Source organism: Anthonomus grandis, chromosome 12, assembly GCF_022605725.1.
Source record: "Anthonomus grandis grandis chromosome 12, icAntGran1.3, whole genome shotgun sequence".
NCBI lineage: Eukaryota > Metazoa > Arthropoda > Insecta > Coleoptera > Curculionidae > Anthonomus > Anthonomus grandis.
Genome location: NC_065557.1, coordinates 9,579,714 through 9,597,792, shown reverse-complemented (window position 1 = coordinate 9,597,792; position 18,079 = coordinate 9,579,714). Strand labels below are relative to the sequence as shown.

The 18,079-nt window shown below is 27.3% G+C and overlaps 1 protein-coding gene across 2 annotated transcripts in view; it reads right to left on the bottom strand.

Moving 5' to 3' along the window:
- The window catches only part of LOC126742712 (protein turtle homolog B-like), a 472,815-nt gene that overhangs the window by 67,836 nt on the left and 386,900 nt on the right, over window positions 1-18,079 (bottom strand). For both annotated transcript variants that reach the window (XM_050449495.1, XM_050449496.1), the window contains exons 7-8: window positions 12,338-12,482; window positions 8,656-8,786 (exon numbers count right to left, since the gene is read on the bottom strand). In XM_050449495.1, coding sequence (XP_050305452.1) covers window positions 8,656-8,786; window positions 12,338-12,482 — 276 coding nt within the window. The remainder of the gene's footprint in view (window positions 1-8,655; window positions 8,787-12,337; window positions 12,483-18,079) is intronic.

Genomic DNA, 18,079 nt, shown 5'->3' with positions numbered 1-18,079 from the left:
TATTTATGTTTTATTTTATTTAGTGTAAATTTTAGATTTTAGGTTTATAAAAGTTTTTATTGTGTTATATTCATGTCTTTTATTAATTGTACTATACATTCTTTTTTCTTTATTTCTTTTGAATAACAATGATATTTATTTGTTTTAAAAATAAAAAGCGTTCGAGGCTTATTTGTCATAGTCTTAAAGTTTTAAGTTATTTTTTTGTATTAAATAATTAACGTATAATAGAAGTGTATCTTTTATATCTTAAATAAAGCAATTATTAATATTGCTAAGAAAATAAACATAGAAAAAAGAGGCCTAAAAAATTTAAAAAAGCAAAAAATTAGTATTAAAACGTTCAAATATATCTAAAAAATAAAACAAACGTTCATGAACATAAAATTTAAATTAGGTTTTTAATTTCACATCTTGGCAGCGAATTTTAAACTCTAAAAATATTGGAATGTGCAATTTTAAAAATGTGCAATAAATTTATTTTTAAAATAGATAGTAAAATTCTCTAGTATAAAAATTTTTAATATTACTCTACGTCTCTAAATCTTAAAAAATGTTTATAGGGGCGCCATCCCTAATAAGAGAGAATATATAGAGCACAAGCATTTATCGGCAATATTTTCCCATCAAAAGATCGACAACAAAAGAAAACAAAAACCACCCCGTGACGGCAATAAATTACCAGTTAACTATAGACGCTCGCTTTAGCGCAATATCGATAATGCATCGGCACCGAGTTCACCACAAAATCTATGGGGATAGTTTGGAATTATTCTTGATGGTCATCGGTGAGTGATTCCCCGCATTTCAACGTAATCAAAACGAATGGAATAACGGGGTGAAGATGAACAAAACTCATCATCGTAATTAACACTCGGAAATCGCATGCTGAATTGTGCAACCATAAAGGTTCGTTAAGAATTCGAGGGTTATTTGTACATTTGACAGTCGTGAATAATGTTCAAGGTAGTTTAGTAGAAAATGGTAATTTATTTATATTTTTTTAGCACGAGGCACTTTTAAAACTGAAATATAAAAAGAGGTTATGTCATAACTGATTAAGGACCGAATAATATTTATAGTAGTATTAGTTTCAGAGTTACGGCGGTTTAAGCGATTGTGTATTTGGTTTATTCAACTCAGCAATGACTTGAAAAGGGTTATCTGAACTCTGCTTTAATGAAAACAGTAATTTGTTGGTGATATGCTGATTTCAAATGCGGTTGTACCGAGACAAGTGATGCTGAACGCTCTGGACAAATTGTTGCAAAGTAAAACTTGTAATGCACGATTCATTCTGAAGTTACCATATGAGAGTACTGATGCTATTTTTCTTTACTATCTACATATGAGAGTGAGTGCTTTTTTCAAATGGGTGCTTCGTTCGTACACATTCAAAATATGTGGGTTTTTAACAAATCTGTTTGCAGCAACTCTCTTTAATAAATCTTTCTAATTTTCTTTAATCATATCTCTTTGTACATTCATTAACCATAATAATATAAAACAGTAAAAACTACTACTATTATAAATATTAAAAAAGAAAAGTATTATATGAATTAATAAAGCATATAGTCAAATAAAATAATTTACACATTTTTTACCATTGAAACGATTTTCCACCATCGTTCATCCATGTGTATCCTTAGTGTAAAATGAAAGTAATAAAAATAAAGTGTATTTTATAAAGGGTAATGTGATAGCAATATGTAGATCTCATCACGTAGTTGACAAATACACTGTTGCTTCTTTTGAAGATCCTGAGTCTTACTAAGTAGAAGTTTTGGTAAGTGGTGGTACGATAATTCAGCCTTTCTTATAAAGCCTTCAAAGCCATTGAATTCTTAGAAAGATCTATAGAGTCCTAAATCTAAATTTTTAACATGTTAGCTGGATGTAAGTAAAATAAAGAATACGCTGGAAAGTTCTCTTTGGGAAACTTTTTTTCCTAGCAAAGCTTTGAATGAATCTAAAGTAAAGCTCAAAAGCGATCTTTTCCAAAATTGGACGTCATTAGATGTAAGATAATTTGACCATTGACAGTTCTGGGTATTTGCAGTTCTAATTTTAACATCTCTGCAATCAGTCAAAAGTTCTTCAATTCCAATATCTATATTATCTCGAAGACTTGTGCCAATTTAATAATTTTAGGAATTTGTTTTATGCAAGCCGGAAGGTCTAGCTTATTTAATTGTAAAATATTGATAACTGACTTAAGAAAAGAGCAATATTCTGATATTAGAGAAAAGAAAAGGTTGTTTGAGTTACTGCTTAATTTAGAGGGCAGGCAGTGTTTTTGTTGGACTGTCTCCTTCTATCAATAGTACCTTTAATCCATCGATAATACTGACAAAATATCTGTAAAAGTTGCAATACTCTTGTATTTGTCTTTTAATTAGTCTTGCAATAGTAGCAGCATTTTGTTGCAATTGCAACAAAACTTGTATAATAAATTTCTATATAAGTTCGTCTAGTTAAAAACAGAATTATTTATTAACTTTAATAACTTTGAAATAGGTCGACAAAAAATCAGTATAATATTTATATCATTATACTATTCAACTTCGTATTTCAATAAACGTGAGACATAACTTTCAATAATGTCGGAGCAACTTATTTTCACATTAAAGCACGTGCCGAATTACTTCAATTAATGTAAAGAAAATTTTTATTAAAATCTAAGGAGGTGCAAAAGTGCTATCTGCCCTCCTCTGAACACTTCATTGCTCACAATGGAATAAAATACCGTATTTTGGGATAATTACTAAATATTATTTCTTGAGTACCCTCATCAATACAACATTAAAAGCAACAATTATGTGGTGTGATTATAACGTTTAAAGAAGAAATAAATTGAAATTCTTCCTTTTTTCAGCATATAATTTGATAATTATTATTAAGTACAACTAAGCCTTAACATATTATTATTTTAGCCTTAACTCTAGCCGTATTTTATTCTATTTTTATTTTATACTCAAACTTTCTATTTTAAAACCATTTAATTACATTTAAGTGTTATTTATATATTTTAGACCTAGTGTCGATTTTGTGCTTGTAACAGTTTTTTTTGTTTTATGTTCATGTCTTATGCTTGGCGCACACTTTATTCTTTCACTCTTTTTTTTAGGTTTTCCTTGTATACATAGAATCAAGTTATAATAAAAATAAATATAATTATAATAATAATATTAATGATAAAGATAAATCAGGTAAATAATCTGTAATGCTCTTATAGCACTTATATACTAAATAAATACAGTATTATTAATAAAGAACAAAAAAAATATATATTTTTTAGTTAATTTTACTTCTGTAGAGATTTAAATTAAAAAATATTTGTTTAGAGTAGAATTAAATGAAATATGAAATCAAATAATATATATATAAAAAGAAATTAAAAAAAAGATTAAAGTAAAATTTAAAAGAAAATCTTAATATTCAAACATAAATTATTATATTAAATGACATAAATATAAATATTGATTACTGATAACAACAATCAATCAATCAGTCATAATATTTATTTAGCAAAATTTAATATTAAGAAGAAATAATCTTAATAACTATATATAGAAATTAATAAAAATACAAAAGGTAAAAAAGAGCTAAAAACTACGTAGTCTATACAATTATTACGTTAATTTTATGTTAGGTTAATAGCTGAATTGAACGTGATACCATTCCAGATTTATGAAAAATTGCAACTACTTTGCCTCTTAGAAAAATAGCCTAAAAACTTTCTGCGACATACGTATACATTGTTCCCATTATATCCAAAATATTAGAGGAAATACTTATATTCAAATATTAAATTCATCAAAAAAACAAAAAAATCCGACCATCAGTGCAGATTTCGTAAAGATTAAAAAACTGCAACGTATCTTTATCATTATTATCATAGACATAATGACATCCACAGAAACCTGCAAAATTAAAACATATAGGGTAAACCACCCAGTTATTGGCACCTTAAGGACTTCTCAGGTTTCACATATCCACTAGTTTTTAGAAAATTGATATTATAGTTAGCTTGTGACTAGGTTATGTTCTTTGATGATTCTACTTTGTTCTCAAATGAAAAAAAAAAGATTTTTTTTGAAATTATAATAGCAAAATAATAAAAAGTTTAGAGCTTAATTGTTGGCACGCTTTCCCAGTCATTGGCACCCGAAATTATCCCAATTGGCACATTGCTTACTACGCACCTCAAATATTAATGACTAAAAATTTTATGATAATATTAATATAATATCAGTTTATTAAAAAAACAACAATTGATCTTGATTATAATATGTAATAGCACTAAAAGTAATATCAAAATAATATTGTTTATAAATAAAACGAGCTAATATTCAAAGGTTTACAACACGAATAGTTAAACTTAAAAGTAGGATTAATAATATAATGTTTTATAAAAATATTCACAAAAAGCACCCTTAAGACTTAGACAAACAAGAGGCACAAAGAAATTCTTTTTTATATAGACCTTTCTTTTCCAAACATTCTATATGTTTCTATTCTATTCTATTCTACATGTTCTCGTACAATTTTTACACCTATGTCCTGGTTTCGACCTGTTTATATTTTTCACGCAAACATAGCAAACTTTATTTTGTAATAAATTCTCCATTGATGAAGTGGATGTCGTCAAAGGTGTGCAGAGAGAAAGATGCTTTTTTGGCGGAGAACTGAAAATTTTTCTAACATGGCTTTGATGATCATCCTTCCTTGCAGTTAGAGTTTTGCCTTTATTTTCCTTTTCTGTCTTTTTTGCAGCCTGTCGCTTGAGTCTCTCTTCTTTTCTTTGATTCTTCTGCTCTTGCTCTTTCCTCTAAAGCTGTTTTTCCTTAACAATCTTTTTGAAACCCGACGACGAAATAACATAAGGCATTTTGGTTTCTGCTCTTTTGCCCTTCCTCTCAGGCGTTTGTGGTTTAGGTAAAAATAATTCTATGGACGGCAAATTATCAACTGGTGTCAGAATTTCGCTATCAGTATTTATATTTTCATTGGCGTTATTCTTCTGCTTTTCTTCTATATTTGTGTCGATTACCTCAATAAGTGTAGGTTCAATGGTGAAGTATTCTTTATTTAGGTCCGAAAGTCTTAGAATATTATAATTTTTTTCTTCTAATAATAGACATATTTGCTGTTTCCTCTTCGGTATAATTTGTTCCAAATTGGCTTCTGCCATTTGCCTAAAGGACGTTGAAAAAAGATCTTCTTCACTTATTTCATTAAGGTAGTTAAATAATCTTTTTAAGGCTGCAAAATTCTCGCTATTCTAAATAACATCACTTATTAGCTTTTTGAGCAAAGTCAAACTTATTTGTCTTTCTGACTGGCCTTCATTGCTTCTAGGTCTCCTACACTATCAATAATATGGGTATTTTTCCTAGGCACTCGGTATAGTCTATTGCATTGCAGTCCCAAGAAAATAATCTACATGCTTTAAAGCCGTTTGATATAGTTGTTGCATCAATTTTTTCCACTGCCGTGTACAAAATAGAAACAAAATCTTCCTCTCGTAGTTTCTTGAATGGATGATTCACTAATCTTAGCCAAAAAAATAGAATAGGGTGCCAGTGATTGGGAGAATATTATTAGCAGCAATGATCCAATAACTGGCATAGGTGCCAACCACTGGAAATATAACATTTTTCTCTGCTTTTCATTGGCACCCTATAAATTTTAATTTATATTGAAAAATATGTATTTTTTTAAACGAAAAATTATTTTAAAGATAGTTAACAATATCACTAACAAGAAAAATAACTATTAAATTAAGAAGTCATAAAGCTTTTACGTTAGTTATGAGTACTAAACCCTTAACAAAATCATAAATTCCTACCTTGTTTCAGTTTCACGCACGACACGTCAAATTCGATTCGCAATTTTACTTAAACTTACCCATGCTGCAGACTTCTTGAAAGTTAAAAAAAAACACGATTACATATCGCACAAAATATCCGAGTGCAAGTGGTTAAATTTGGAACAATCCCCAACTCCTCTTCCTATTAAAGAAGTAAATTTTGTCCTAGGAATATTGTACATAACATTAATATAAGCCAAAAAAAAATTTTACTATTACGCAATATCATACTGTAAATGTTTCAAAGATCTTTCACGTACAACTCGACTAAACTTTTCCACTCCTTATCAGATAAAATAAAAAAATACAATATCCATAATTTTAAATGTAAGTGCAAGAAATATTTCTCTCTAATCAAATTAGGCAACATTAACAATAAAGTTAATACTGTTGGGTGTAGCTGTTAGGCTTCTTAGCTGTTTAAATTTTGTGATTAAGCATGTGAAATGTATGTGATGTTTTATATTTTTACAGTAATTTTTTATTGCTTATTACTATTAGGTTAGGTAAGATAACGGGTCATGGATTCACGGATTAGGTAAGAGTAGTAAAGCTAAACTCGTCTGGAAGGTTTCACGAATTTTTTAAAATAAAGAAGAAAGAACAAAGAAAGTATTTCTTTTCTTTGCTTATTCTATAATTATTATTAATATTTTATTTGTCATTGTCATTATAAAATCAGAAAAAAGACAATACATAAGATCGTACATAAATAAAATACAATTACTTATCCAAAGCTATAAATTAATTATTAAAAGCATTTTCTTGCATCTTGCTTTAAAATAATAGGAAAACTTAATAAAGTAAGAAAAATAAAAAATATCAAATATTGAAAGCTGTACATTATTTATAAAAAAATTATTTTATCGTAAATTTATGGTGAATTAAAAAATATACACACTAAAAATTATATTTGGTTTAATTGAAAATATGTTTGACACATTAAGCAATAAAGACAATGATGTAAATTTGTTTAATTTTAGTAATAGTTCTGATTGGCATAAGCTGTAAATGGTTGATTTTAAAGTTATATAGATGCAACTCAGTCATAAATTTTGGCTGATTTTAAAACAAAATAAACTTTGACATAAAACCTACTTTTTTCGAGTACTTTTGTGTTACATAATCGATATGTACACAAAAGTTTAAATTTGAGTTGAATAAAATATTTTATTGTTTAATTTTTTTTCATGCTCTTTTGCAAAATTATTTATACAAATTTAGATATTATCTGTGTTAATACCTAAAAGCTTACTTTTGTTTTCAATTAAACAAAATTTAAATTTTGAAGTTTTTGTTCATGAATTATTGCTGCAAAGCCCTTTAAATATATTCGCTAGAAAGTTATAAATAACTCATTATTCATAACTTCCTGCATTGTATTATTATCTTTTCCAGCCATTGTATCATCTGTGAACAATTCTACAACATTAACGATCTCGTTATATATAAAGTACAATTATTAACACACCTAGGATAATTCCATGTTGCACATTATGCTAAAAATGTCGTGTATTCGATATATTATTTGTAAGTTTACCTTTTTGATATTTGTTGCTTACGAAAACCAGATTGATTTGACACTAAAATTTTATTTACATCACAGTGTTTTTGTACTTAGTAAAATAGTTATTACAGTTAATTACAGTGAATTTTTTTTCATACCTCAGAAAATTATCCTTTTAAAAAAAAACTTAATAAAAAAAATTTATAACATCTAGCAGACATTTCACAAAAAATATTGACTGAAATATTCACATTTATTTATAATAATGCCATTTTCTGCAGCATAAACTTATAAAAAATAAAACACCTATAATACATAATATTTAGACTTGAATAATTAATTATATTCCAGGCAAAAATGTATGTACATTATTCGATAACAATGCCTACATTATACTGACCAATGGCCATTGATTATTAGTATTTAATAATAAATGGGCTAAGCTTCATTTAATGATAGGCAAAATCAATTAGTTTTTTTTTTGTACAACAATCATAAAGAATATATGAAGCGCAATACTGATAAACCGATTCTCGGGTAATCGGTTTATAGATAATGGAAACTCTATTTTCTAACAGTTTTATTGTTTTATTTACTTAGTTTTATGACTAGTCCCACACGCAAACTAAGTTTATGTTACATTTATTGCAGATAGGTAGTTGGTAGCACGCAAACCGTTAATACCATATTTATTTATTTTATCGTATGAGAAGATCAAAAATTAAATAATACATTATATATTTATATGCGGATAAAAACGATTTTTCGTTATTAATTAAATGTACTTTCTGTATTGTCAATAGTCTTTGTGATTCTTAGCACTAAATATTTTGTCTATGCTATATAAATTGGACAAAAGACATTAATCTATTTAGGTTTTTATCCTTTTTTTCAGAAGATTATTTCTAGAAACAAAACAGGAATATGCTCAAGAAGTTTACCCGTGTTTTTCTTATTTTCTTATTTTCTTAAAACTGTTTTTGATTTTAAGTATTTCTTTGGTAGGTTACTGAAGAAACTCCTTTTTTTGCCATTTTTATAAAATAAAAATTCAAAAAACCAAAAAAGCAACTTCAAATCATTCTCCGAATTAATACATAATTAAATGTTTCACCTATAAAATCAAATCTCCTAGAAACTATAAAATTAATATAAAACCGCAACGTCCTCATAAACTGTTACGCCCTAATATTTACCCGTAACAACATGCCAGTAACATCGAAACTCCAAATAAAGCATAACAAAATAAACGATAAGCCATTGATAGTTTACTTACATTGTGTCTCCATTCAACCTTGTAGGCGGGCGGATGTGCGTTGATAATACAGTCAAAATAAACATCGGTCCCCTCTCGAACTGCGTTTGGATTCAAGGAGGTCCCCAGGATAATCCGGGCTTCAGGCGTATCTGTAACACAAATTCCCCACGGTCAGATTATATCCAATTGAAAGACAAATTCTATTCTAGAGGTTTTAGTTTTTTTTTGGGTGGTTGTTAACGTAGTTTAGGAAAATGGGGAAAAGGATAGCGTACGTTAAAGGGATGGAATTATATTTGGAAATAGGTAAAAAAATTGTTTTGCAACTTATATTACTATCCGACTTTTTTCTTGGCGAGTCATGTTTATTACAAAATACAAACATGATTTCATTTTCCGGATTTCAAATGTACAATGATATTTTAAAACTGGATAGAAATCAAGTTTCTTAATATTAGTTTTTTCTTCGTGAGAGATGGAAATCTTCGAAAGATGCCAGGAGGTATGCCGGATTTTTACCAAGTAAAATAATCTCCAGAGAGCATCGTCTACTAGGGTGTCATTGTCATTAGGGTCATTAGCATTAGATCCTAATTAATTACCTATGTAAAACCATTGTTAACCTGCCATAACAGATCCCAAGCAATATATCACATCTACATATCGTTCAATATATATTTACTCAACGTTTAACTTACATATCTAGTTTTTAAACTCTATTACTACACCTCAAATATTTACTGAAATTGTTTTAAAAAAATGACTGTTTTTCATCCATATCATTCAATCAAATAGGGTAAAATTATTGAAAAACTTTTTTTTACAGAAAATAATGCTTTTTAAGAAAATTTTAGGTAATAAAAAAATTTTATTAGTTTTTGTATCTTTACTTTTCTCTCATGGCCTTAAGATTTTGTAGTTGAACGTGTAGAATCTCGGCGTTTTTTTTTTGTGTTTCTGTTCTTATATTAAGGGATTTTTATTATGTACTAAATTATAGTTTTTTTTACTTAGACTTATTGTAAAATTATGTTGAATTTATATAAAAAAGACCTTAAAACTTTTTCAAGGATTCAAAAATCGTGGAAAGAAAAATAAAAATTTAAATAAAAAAACAATAAATATGTATGCTTTTTGAAAAAGAGCATAGAGGGACAAGAAGAAAATAAATAGTACAAATATATTTATTTAAAAATTGAATATAATAAGGATAAATAATTTAGTTGATATTTTTAGTACAAAAATTACCATGTAATGAGGTAGTAAAAAAACTTTCTCTTAATTATATTTTACAAAACCACTCGGCAATTTAAAGAGTATTTATAGAAATATAAAAAAAGAAATTTTAAAAAGAGATTATAGGAAGAAAAGGTCCAGAAGAAGAAAGAAATAAAAAAAGTATGCATAAATTTGATCTATTAATATAGATTTTTTATATATGAAATAAGAAACGAATTTTAATTATATACATTGTAAAAATATTATAAAAGTTAAAGGTCACATGGCCTGTAAAGAAAAAAAATTAAAAAAGCAAAAAACGAAGAAGAAGTTAAAAAAAATAAGCAATTAATAATGTGACATTATACACGATTAGAAAAAAAGGAGATAAGGGAAAAAACGCATTAAACACCTAAAAACATTCGAATATTTCTTTGAAATTTAATTAAAAGTAATTAAAAAAAGAGAGTATAAAATTTTAAAAATAATAATATAAATATTAAGGAGGAAAAAAGAGCAGCTGAGAGGCAATAAAATTATAAATTAAAATGAACCTAAAACCAAAAAGTACATGTACTACTTGTTTGTAAAAAAAAATAAAAAGCTTAATTAATTTTCCTACAAAATCTGTAAATGTTTAAATATAGAAAAGTAAATAAACAAAAATTAATAAGATATTTTTTTTTAAAATATGCCAAATAAATGTTAAAATTATTTTAAAACCTCGTAATAATTTGTAAAAAAATATTGTAATAATATAGTTAAAAACGAAGTCATATTATAAGGTGGTTTAAAGAAAACGAATAAGAAGATACAAAAAAAATTATATTAAAAAGAAAAAGGCAAAAATGAGTTAGTTGTGATGCAGAAATAAATTTATTTTATGACTAAAGAAAGACCATGTCTATGCAAAAAAAAAATAAGAAAAAGTTTAAAGAAATGCAAAAAAGACAAGAATAAATTAGGGGATAAAGAACGAAAATTTACCTATTAAAGATATGAAAAAATTTCATGATTAAACTAATGAAACTATTTTTTAGCAAAATTACTAAAAATAAATAAAAAAACGTCAGAATGTGAAAATTATTAATAGGAAAATAAAATAAGAAAACAGATTTGACTGCAAAATCTAAGCAAAAATTAAATATTTAAAATTTGAACATAATAATGAAAAATCAATAATTTTGTTAAGATTTAATGTTTTTAATATGAAGTATAATAGAGAGCAAAAAATAAATAAAAAAAGAAAGTACAAAATAATACAAGATAATAATTTTTGAGTACCTGGAAAAATGAATTTCTTTAATATATTTTAGCAAACTACTTTTACAAATTTATATGATTTAAAAAGAATCATATAAATTTGAAAAAAGATAAAAATTTATATTTAGGACAAAAGGTAGAAGAAATAAATAAATAAATAGAGATAAACTTTAGGTGCCAATTAACTTTCTTAAAGAAAAAAAACCAAAAGACCAGGTAAAAGGGAAAGCAAACCAAGAGTAAATTACATAAAAAAAGAAGAAAAAATCTACAAAAAGGATGTGAGTGTGAATAGTAGATATTAAAAAAAAGCTTTATAATAACACATTCACATCTTTAAAAATCGTTTTTATATGAAAAAATAAAAACTATGTAAATGTAACTGAGCCGAAATAAGAAAAAAAAATATAACGTAACACAAACAAGCAAAAATAGGAGAAAATAATTAATATATTTATTACGCAAAGGATGTTCTTTTCCTAGGTTAAATTAAATTCTAATTCCTATAAACCTCAGGCAATTAAATAAAAATACGTAAGAATTCAAATACCATTTAAAAACAATATTTAAAATATTAATGAGAAAAAAAGAACAGTCAAGAGGCATTAAAAAAAAAATGTCCTTATATGGGGAAAGAGAAATAATCAGGTAATTACTATACACGTATTATCTGATTTTTCTTAGTAACTTTTGTCTAAAACAAAATTAATTTTCTATAAATTAATATTATTGATTATCTTACTATTTATGTAATAAATTTATTGTTTTTTAATGCATTACTTATTGACAAACAAATAAATCATACAAAAAGTATAAAAATAATATCTAAAGGAGTTTATTTTAAAACTGCTTAATGCTAAAAAATTCCTACCCAATTTATAATCTTATTAGCCTTAACACCAAACTAACCCAAACAGTATTTTATATCACTCATTCATCACTACCAGGAGTCACTAAACAACATATCAACTAAAACTAAAAGCGCTAAAGCTCCCTGACCTATAATCGAACTACTCCGATGCTTTTATCCTTTTAAAGTTGCCAAGCTATAACATTTTGATTACTTTCTATTCTACGATGCTCTGGAGTGTAAAATAACAGGGTTCTTATAGCTGCTTACTGTCCTAGATTTTTTTAAAAATCGTCCTTTGTTTTATAGGACATTTTTGTATACTTCAGCTAAACTAAATTAGAAAAATTGATTAAAAAAAATACTTACAATGTATTTCTAACTTCCATCCATCTTCTAAACTTTCGGAGGAAAGTACTTTGTTTTCAGCACGACACGAGAGGTATTTGCCATCGTCTTCTTTTTTTGGTATAAACGTTAGGGTGGATGTAGTCATGTTTCCGTCGTTTGATGTCTGAAAGGAATAATTTACAGTTTTAAGGTTTATTTAAGGATTAAGATAAAATTTCTAACTGCAGCGAGGAAACTTAAAAGGTGCAACTTGGCGACATTACAAGTCCCTCACCAAACTTTTTGAAATTGCAACGTAAGAACTTCAACTGGGTCATTCTTTAAATAAACATTTTTCTTTCGAATAATCGTAAGTAAATCAAAATGTGCTTTTAGAATGTTACATCTTTGAGGGAAAATCATTTGTAAAAGTCTCATAGTATATGTATATATAGTATCATTTATTATTATTTCATACGTTTAATTCATAACTTTTTATTTGCTTGAAAAAATTTTAAAAATATTATTAGCGGTTGCCATTTTGCAATGCGTTTAGGCACCCCTTACCATCCAAGACTTTTTGACTTTTAATAGAGAAACTTTGTATGTCACGATTTGGAAATTAATATATTTTTTTGTATTTATTAGGTGTTGCCATTCTGACATGCGTCTGAGCACCCAATGCTAAAGAACTATAAATAAACTTGTTTTAAAATTTCTGTTTACTCAAATACCAGCAAGGGTAATTATTTAAAGCTAGAAATGTTCTCGTATTATTAGGTCGAGGATTCTTTTTTCATAGAATTTCCCAATAAACTTGGACAGAAAATCCGATCTAATATTTCTCTGGCAGTTGCCACGTGACCAATTTGCGCCCTCTTTTCAGCGAATGCCATGGTTTCTTGCTAAAATCTCGAATGTCGAAAACTTTCCTTAAGTTCGAGATTTCAAAGTCAAAGTCAAAGTCAAAAAAGTTTATTACCAAAAAAATAGTTATAAATATAATTATAGCTACATGAGAAAATAAAATTGACAATTTCTGGTAAAAGGAACTGCTTCGCGATTATATAAAACCGATAGCGCAATTTGCGTGAAACAGGCCTTGAAAACATTATAAATAAACACAAAAAAAAAATCCTAATTAACCTAAAAAAGAACAAAACTAAAACTAAAAAGGGTAGAAACAAAAAATGGCAAAGCAATTTGGCTGGCATGCGACGGAAGGCAACAAGAATAGACAAAAAAGAACCATAAAAGAAAGATTGGATAGGCCAGCTTATCTTTGGTCTTAGTTGATTTTGCAGTTTATACTACTATGTATCTACCACTAGTCATACTACCAGCACAGATATAACTAGCCAACGCAAGTTGCGCTAGCTAGTTACATCCGCGCTACCAGGCATCTCGTTGGGAGTCGAGAAGAATTTGCTTAACCTTGGTGTAAAATTTATTAAATGACAAATCTTTAATATTATTTGGCAAGTTATTCCACATTGTAACTCCGACAACCGAAAATGACCCGTGGAAGCTACTTGTTCTATGTTGAGGTATCCTAAAATTTCCAACATTACGAGTATTGTGTAAATGCGAGAGAGTAGTAAATAACTTATTTAAATAAGGGGGTTGACCCGACTTTATTATTTTATATATAAAGGCATATATGTGTAATTTTCTTCTCCTTTCCATATTTAAAATAGAATTTATGTTTAAATAAGGTGTGATATGCTCCCGATAGGCGGCGCTATAAGAAAATCTTATACAGCTATTTTGCAATTTTTGTATAGATCTAGAAAGCTCAGATGTTATAGAATTAGAATATACGATATCACCGTAGTCGAGTAAGGAGAGAATGAGGCTATTGCAGAGATAATATTTGGTTTTACTCTTTAAGACATTTTTAAATCTGTACAGATTTCTAAGACGCATATAGCCTATATTTAATTTGTTTTTAATGTGTGTCTCAAAACAAAAGTTAGAATCTAAAGTCAATCCTAATATTTTCACTTCATTGACAACTGGAATTTTTTCTCCATTAATCTCAATATTTATACTTTCATATAAGTGTCTCAGAATTCCTGACTTACAGCCATATAAAATGATGTTAGATTTAGCAGGGTTAATTTTTAAGTTATGCTCATTGGAAAATTTAACTATGTTTAGTATATCCGATTTAATTTTTTGCTCAGAAATATTAAAATTTAAAAAATTTAATGGCATGTATATTTGAGAATCATCAGCATATTGTTGTAATTTACAATGTTCAATACAGTTAGGCATATCCGCAACATAAATCGAAAATAAAAGAGGTCCCAATATAGAGCCCTGAGGAACACCAACTTCCAAATCAAGATACCCTGAGTGCTCCAAACTTCCATTGTTGGTTTTTAACAACACCGAATGTGATCTATTTTTAAGATAGGAATCAAAAAAAGAAACTGTAGATTCGGAACAACCAAAATATCCCAACTTTGCAAGGAGCATTGAGTGATTTATAGTATCAAATGCTTTGCTAAAATCAAGCACCGCCATGCAAGTACTTTGTTTATGTTCTTCGTTAAGTCTTATATTATCTAACATTCCCACCAGACTAGTAGTTGTACTATAATTCCTCCTAAATCCCGATTGCGTATCTGGAAGTATACCAAATGAGTTAACAAAATTATAAAGTTGTTGGTGAATATGCTTTTCTAGAATTTTAGAAACTACTGATAAAATACTTATAGGCCTTATGTCTTTTAGTTCTTTCGGATTAGAGGTTTTTGAAATAGGTCTTATAAGTGCTTTTTTCCAGATATCAGGATATACATTTGTAAGAATGCAAGTATTTAAAATGTTTAGAAGTGGTTTTTTACAAAAAGGTAGGCAAAGCTTGATATCATTTATACAAAGTCCGTCAGCTCCTATAGCATTTGATTTTATGGTCTTAATTATACTGTTAACCCTTTCTTCATCAAGAAGACTTAAATTTAATTCTTGAATACTATTATTCCATTTATTTTCATTGTAAAAATTTAATTTGGTTTGTGATATATTATTGTTAATTTGGTTAACGCATTGAGAAAAATAATTATTTATTCTTGCTGTGACGAAATTTGGTTCTGACTTCTTTAGGTTATTGATTCGATAATTGCCGTCTGGACTTTTGGCTTCCTCGAAATTCAATTTATGATATTGGTGGTGAATTTAGATGTTTATTAATATTAATCATTAGGAAAGCCTTATATATTTTTTTGAATTTTGTGCAGTGTTGTAATATTCGTAGTCATTTAAATCATTTAAATTAGAATAAATAATAGTTATTTATGTTACCAGTATGTAAAATGGTTCTTTTTTTATGAACGGAAAATTTATCAATTTATTTATTTTTTATAATTTTTGACAATTGACAAATTTCATGAATAAAAAAAATTTAAAAAAAGACTTTTATATACGTGTTTTATACAAAAAGTTTTCAACTACCAAAGAAAACATAAGGAAAAAATCAAAAATCTCGAGTTACTTTACGCATTAGCGCGTAAAAAAATTACTTTACGCACGGTAGTAGAAAAATATATTTATATACAAAAAACTTTAATTAGATATTCTAAAAACATTATAAAGATTTACTGTGTTTGTTAGAAAATAAATTATAATTTGTGCTATAGATAGCGTTTAGATGAAATATATCATATCCATTTTTTTTAAGACTAAGGTTTTTAAGAAGAATAATTTAATAATATACGCTTCGATGCCTATCCTAATTTAAAAAAAAAAACGTTGAATATTTTGAAATTGGGCTAAAAGGTTACAAATTTACTAAAATTAGCTTAAGAAAAAAACATGCTTTAAAGAGGAAAACTACTGATGATACTAGAATTTTTAAAAAATACTTTATATTCAAATTTTCTTAAGCGGTAATATTTTTTTTAATATACGATTTTTCTAAAAAAATTCAATGCAGTTGTACCAAAGCCGATTATCTTATACTGAATTAGTGAATCAGAGACATACTTCAACTTTGATCGTCATATTTTAATATGAAAAAACGTTTCAAAAATCAAATTCGTTCAAGATTTTGAGAAAAAAATATTTTTTAAAAATATTGATTTTTTTCCTATATATTCGACACAATATTCATAACTGAAAAAATTGGCCAGGCACCAGTTTGAACATTTGCTTACATGTCCTCTAAAAAATTTGGTTGGACACCTATTTAAGCGTTTTTCTGAATAAGCATAAGATTAAAAGCAAAAATATTTTTTAAAAAGATTGATTTTTTTCTATATATTCGACACAATGTTTATAATTCAAAGAATTGACCAGATGTCAGTTTACAAATTTGTACACATATTTCCTAGATAATTTAATTGGACAACCATTTCAGTGTTTTCCTAAATTTGCACAAAATTTTGAGAAAAAAAAGTGTTTTGAAAATATTGATTTTTTTCTCTATATTCGACACAATGTTCATAATTTAAAAAATTGACTAGATGCTAATTTAAAAATTTGTACAGAAATTTCTTGGATAATTTAGTTAGACACCTATTTTAGCGTTTTCCAAATTTGTTCAGGATTTTAAGAAAAAAAAATTTTTTTGAAAATATGGATTTTTTCTATTTATTTGACACAATGTTCATAAGTGAAAAAATTGACCAGAAGTCAGTTTAAAAATTTGTACACATATTTCTTAGACAATTTAGTTGGATACCTATTTTAGTGTTTTTCCAAATTCGTACAAAATTGAGAATAAAAATGTGTTTTGAAAATATTGATTATTTTTCTATATATTCGAACAATGTTCATAACTTAAAAAATTGACTAGATGCCAGTTTGAAAATTTGCATAGATATTTCCTAGATAGTTTCGTTGGATCCTGTTTCAGCGTTTTTTCAAATAGGTACAAGATTTTTCAAAAAATTGTTTTTTTTTTAATTTTGATTTTTAAATTTTCCCAGGTCTACATCAGGTAGGATTTGAATGGCAGGAAGAACTTGGTTTTGCGGCATCTTAAGGTACTTTTGGGCGTTTAAAGTGCCATCAATAAAAAATGGCCCTATAACATTGTCGCCCAAAATACCTGCCCAAACATTCAATTTCTGAAGATACTGGGTACGAAACTGAAAACTTTTGTGCTCGTTTTCCTGAGACCAATAACGAACAATGGAAGGATTGTGTTTGCCATGTAATGGAAAAGAAGATTAATCAAAAAACAAAATCTTTTTTAAAAAATATTCGTTTTCATTTGCCTTTTCCATCGTGGTTTCACAAAATTCCATTCTTCGCCACTGTTCTTGACGAAATATTTCCTGATTTGATTTACCTGACTGGTGATTAATTTCTGTTGTTTCTACAAGAAATACTGCCCGATTTGCTTGATGATTTGCCTCTAAATTTAAGACAAAATCTTTGGTTTCAACTCGATGGTGCTCCGGCTCATTTTGCTATAAACGTTAGGAACTATTTACATCAAGTATCGTGGCCACCCCGTTCGTCCGACCTTATACCTTTGGATTTTTCAGTCTGGGGATGTATGAAAGACTTCATGATAATTTAAGGGAAAGAATCATTGCAGCTGGAAAGTATTTCAAGTTGAAACCAAATATTTTCCAAAGCCTTAGATTTTCATTAATAAAAAGGGCTCGTAGGTCTATACAAACAAATGGAGGTCACGTAGGCAAATAATTTGGGGTAATTAAGTATTCTATGATTTTTATTATAATAAGTAATTTAGCATTAATTTAGAAAAAATAATTTACGTTTATTGTTGACTTGACTTATTGTTGAAAAATAGGATAATTAGAA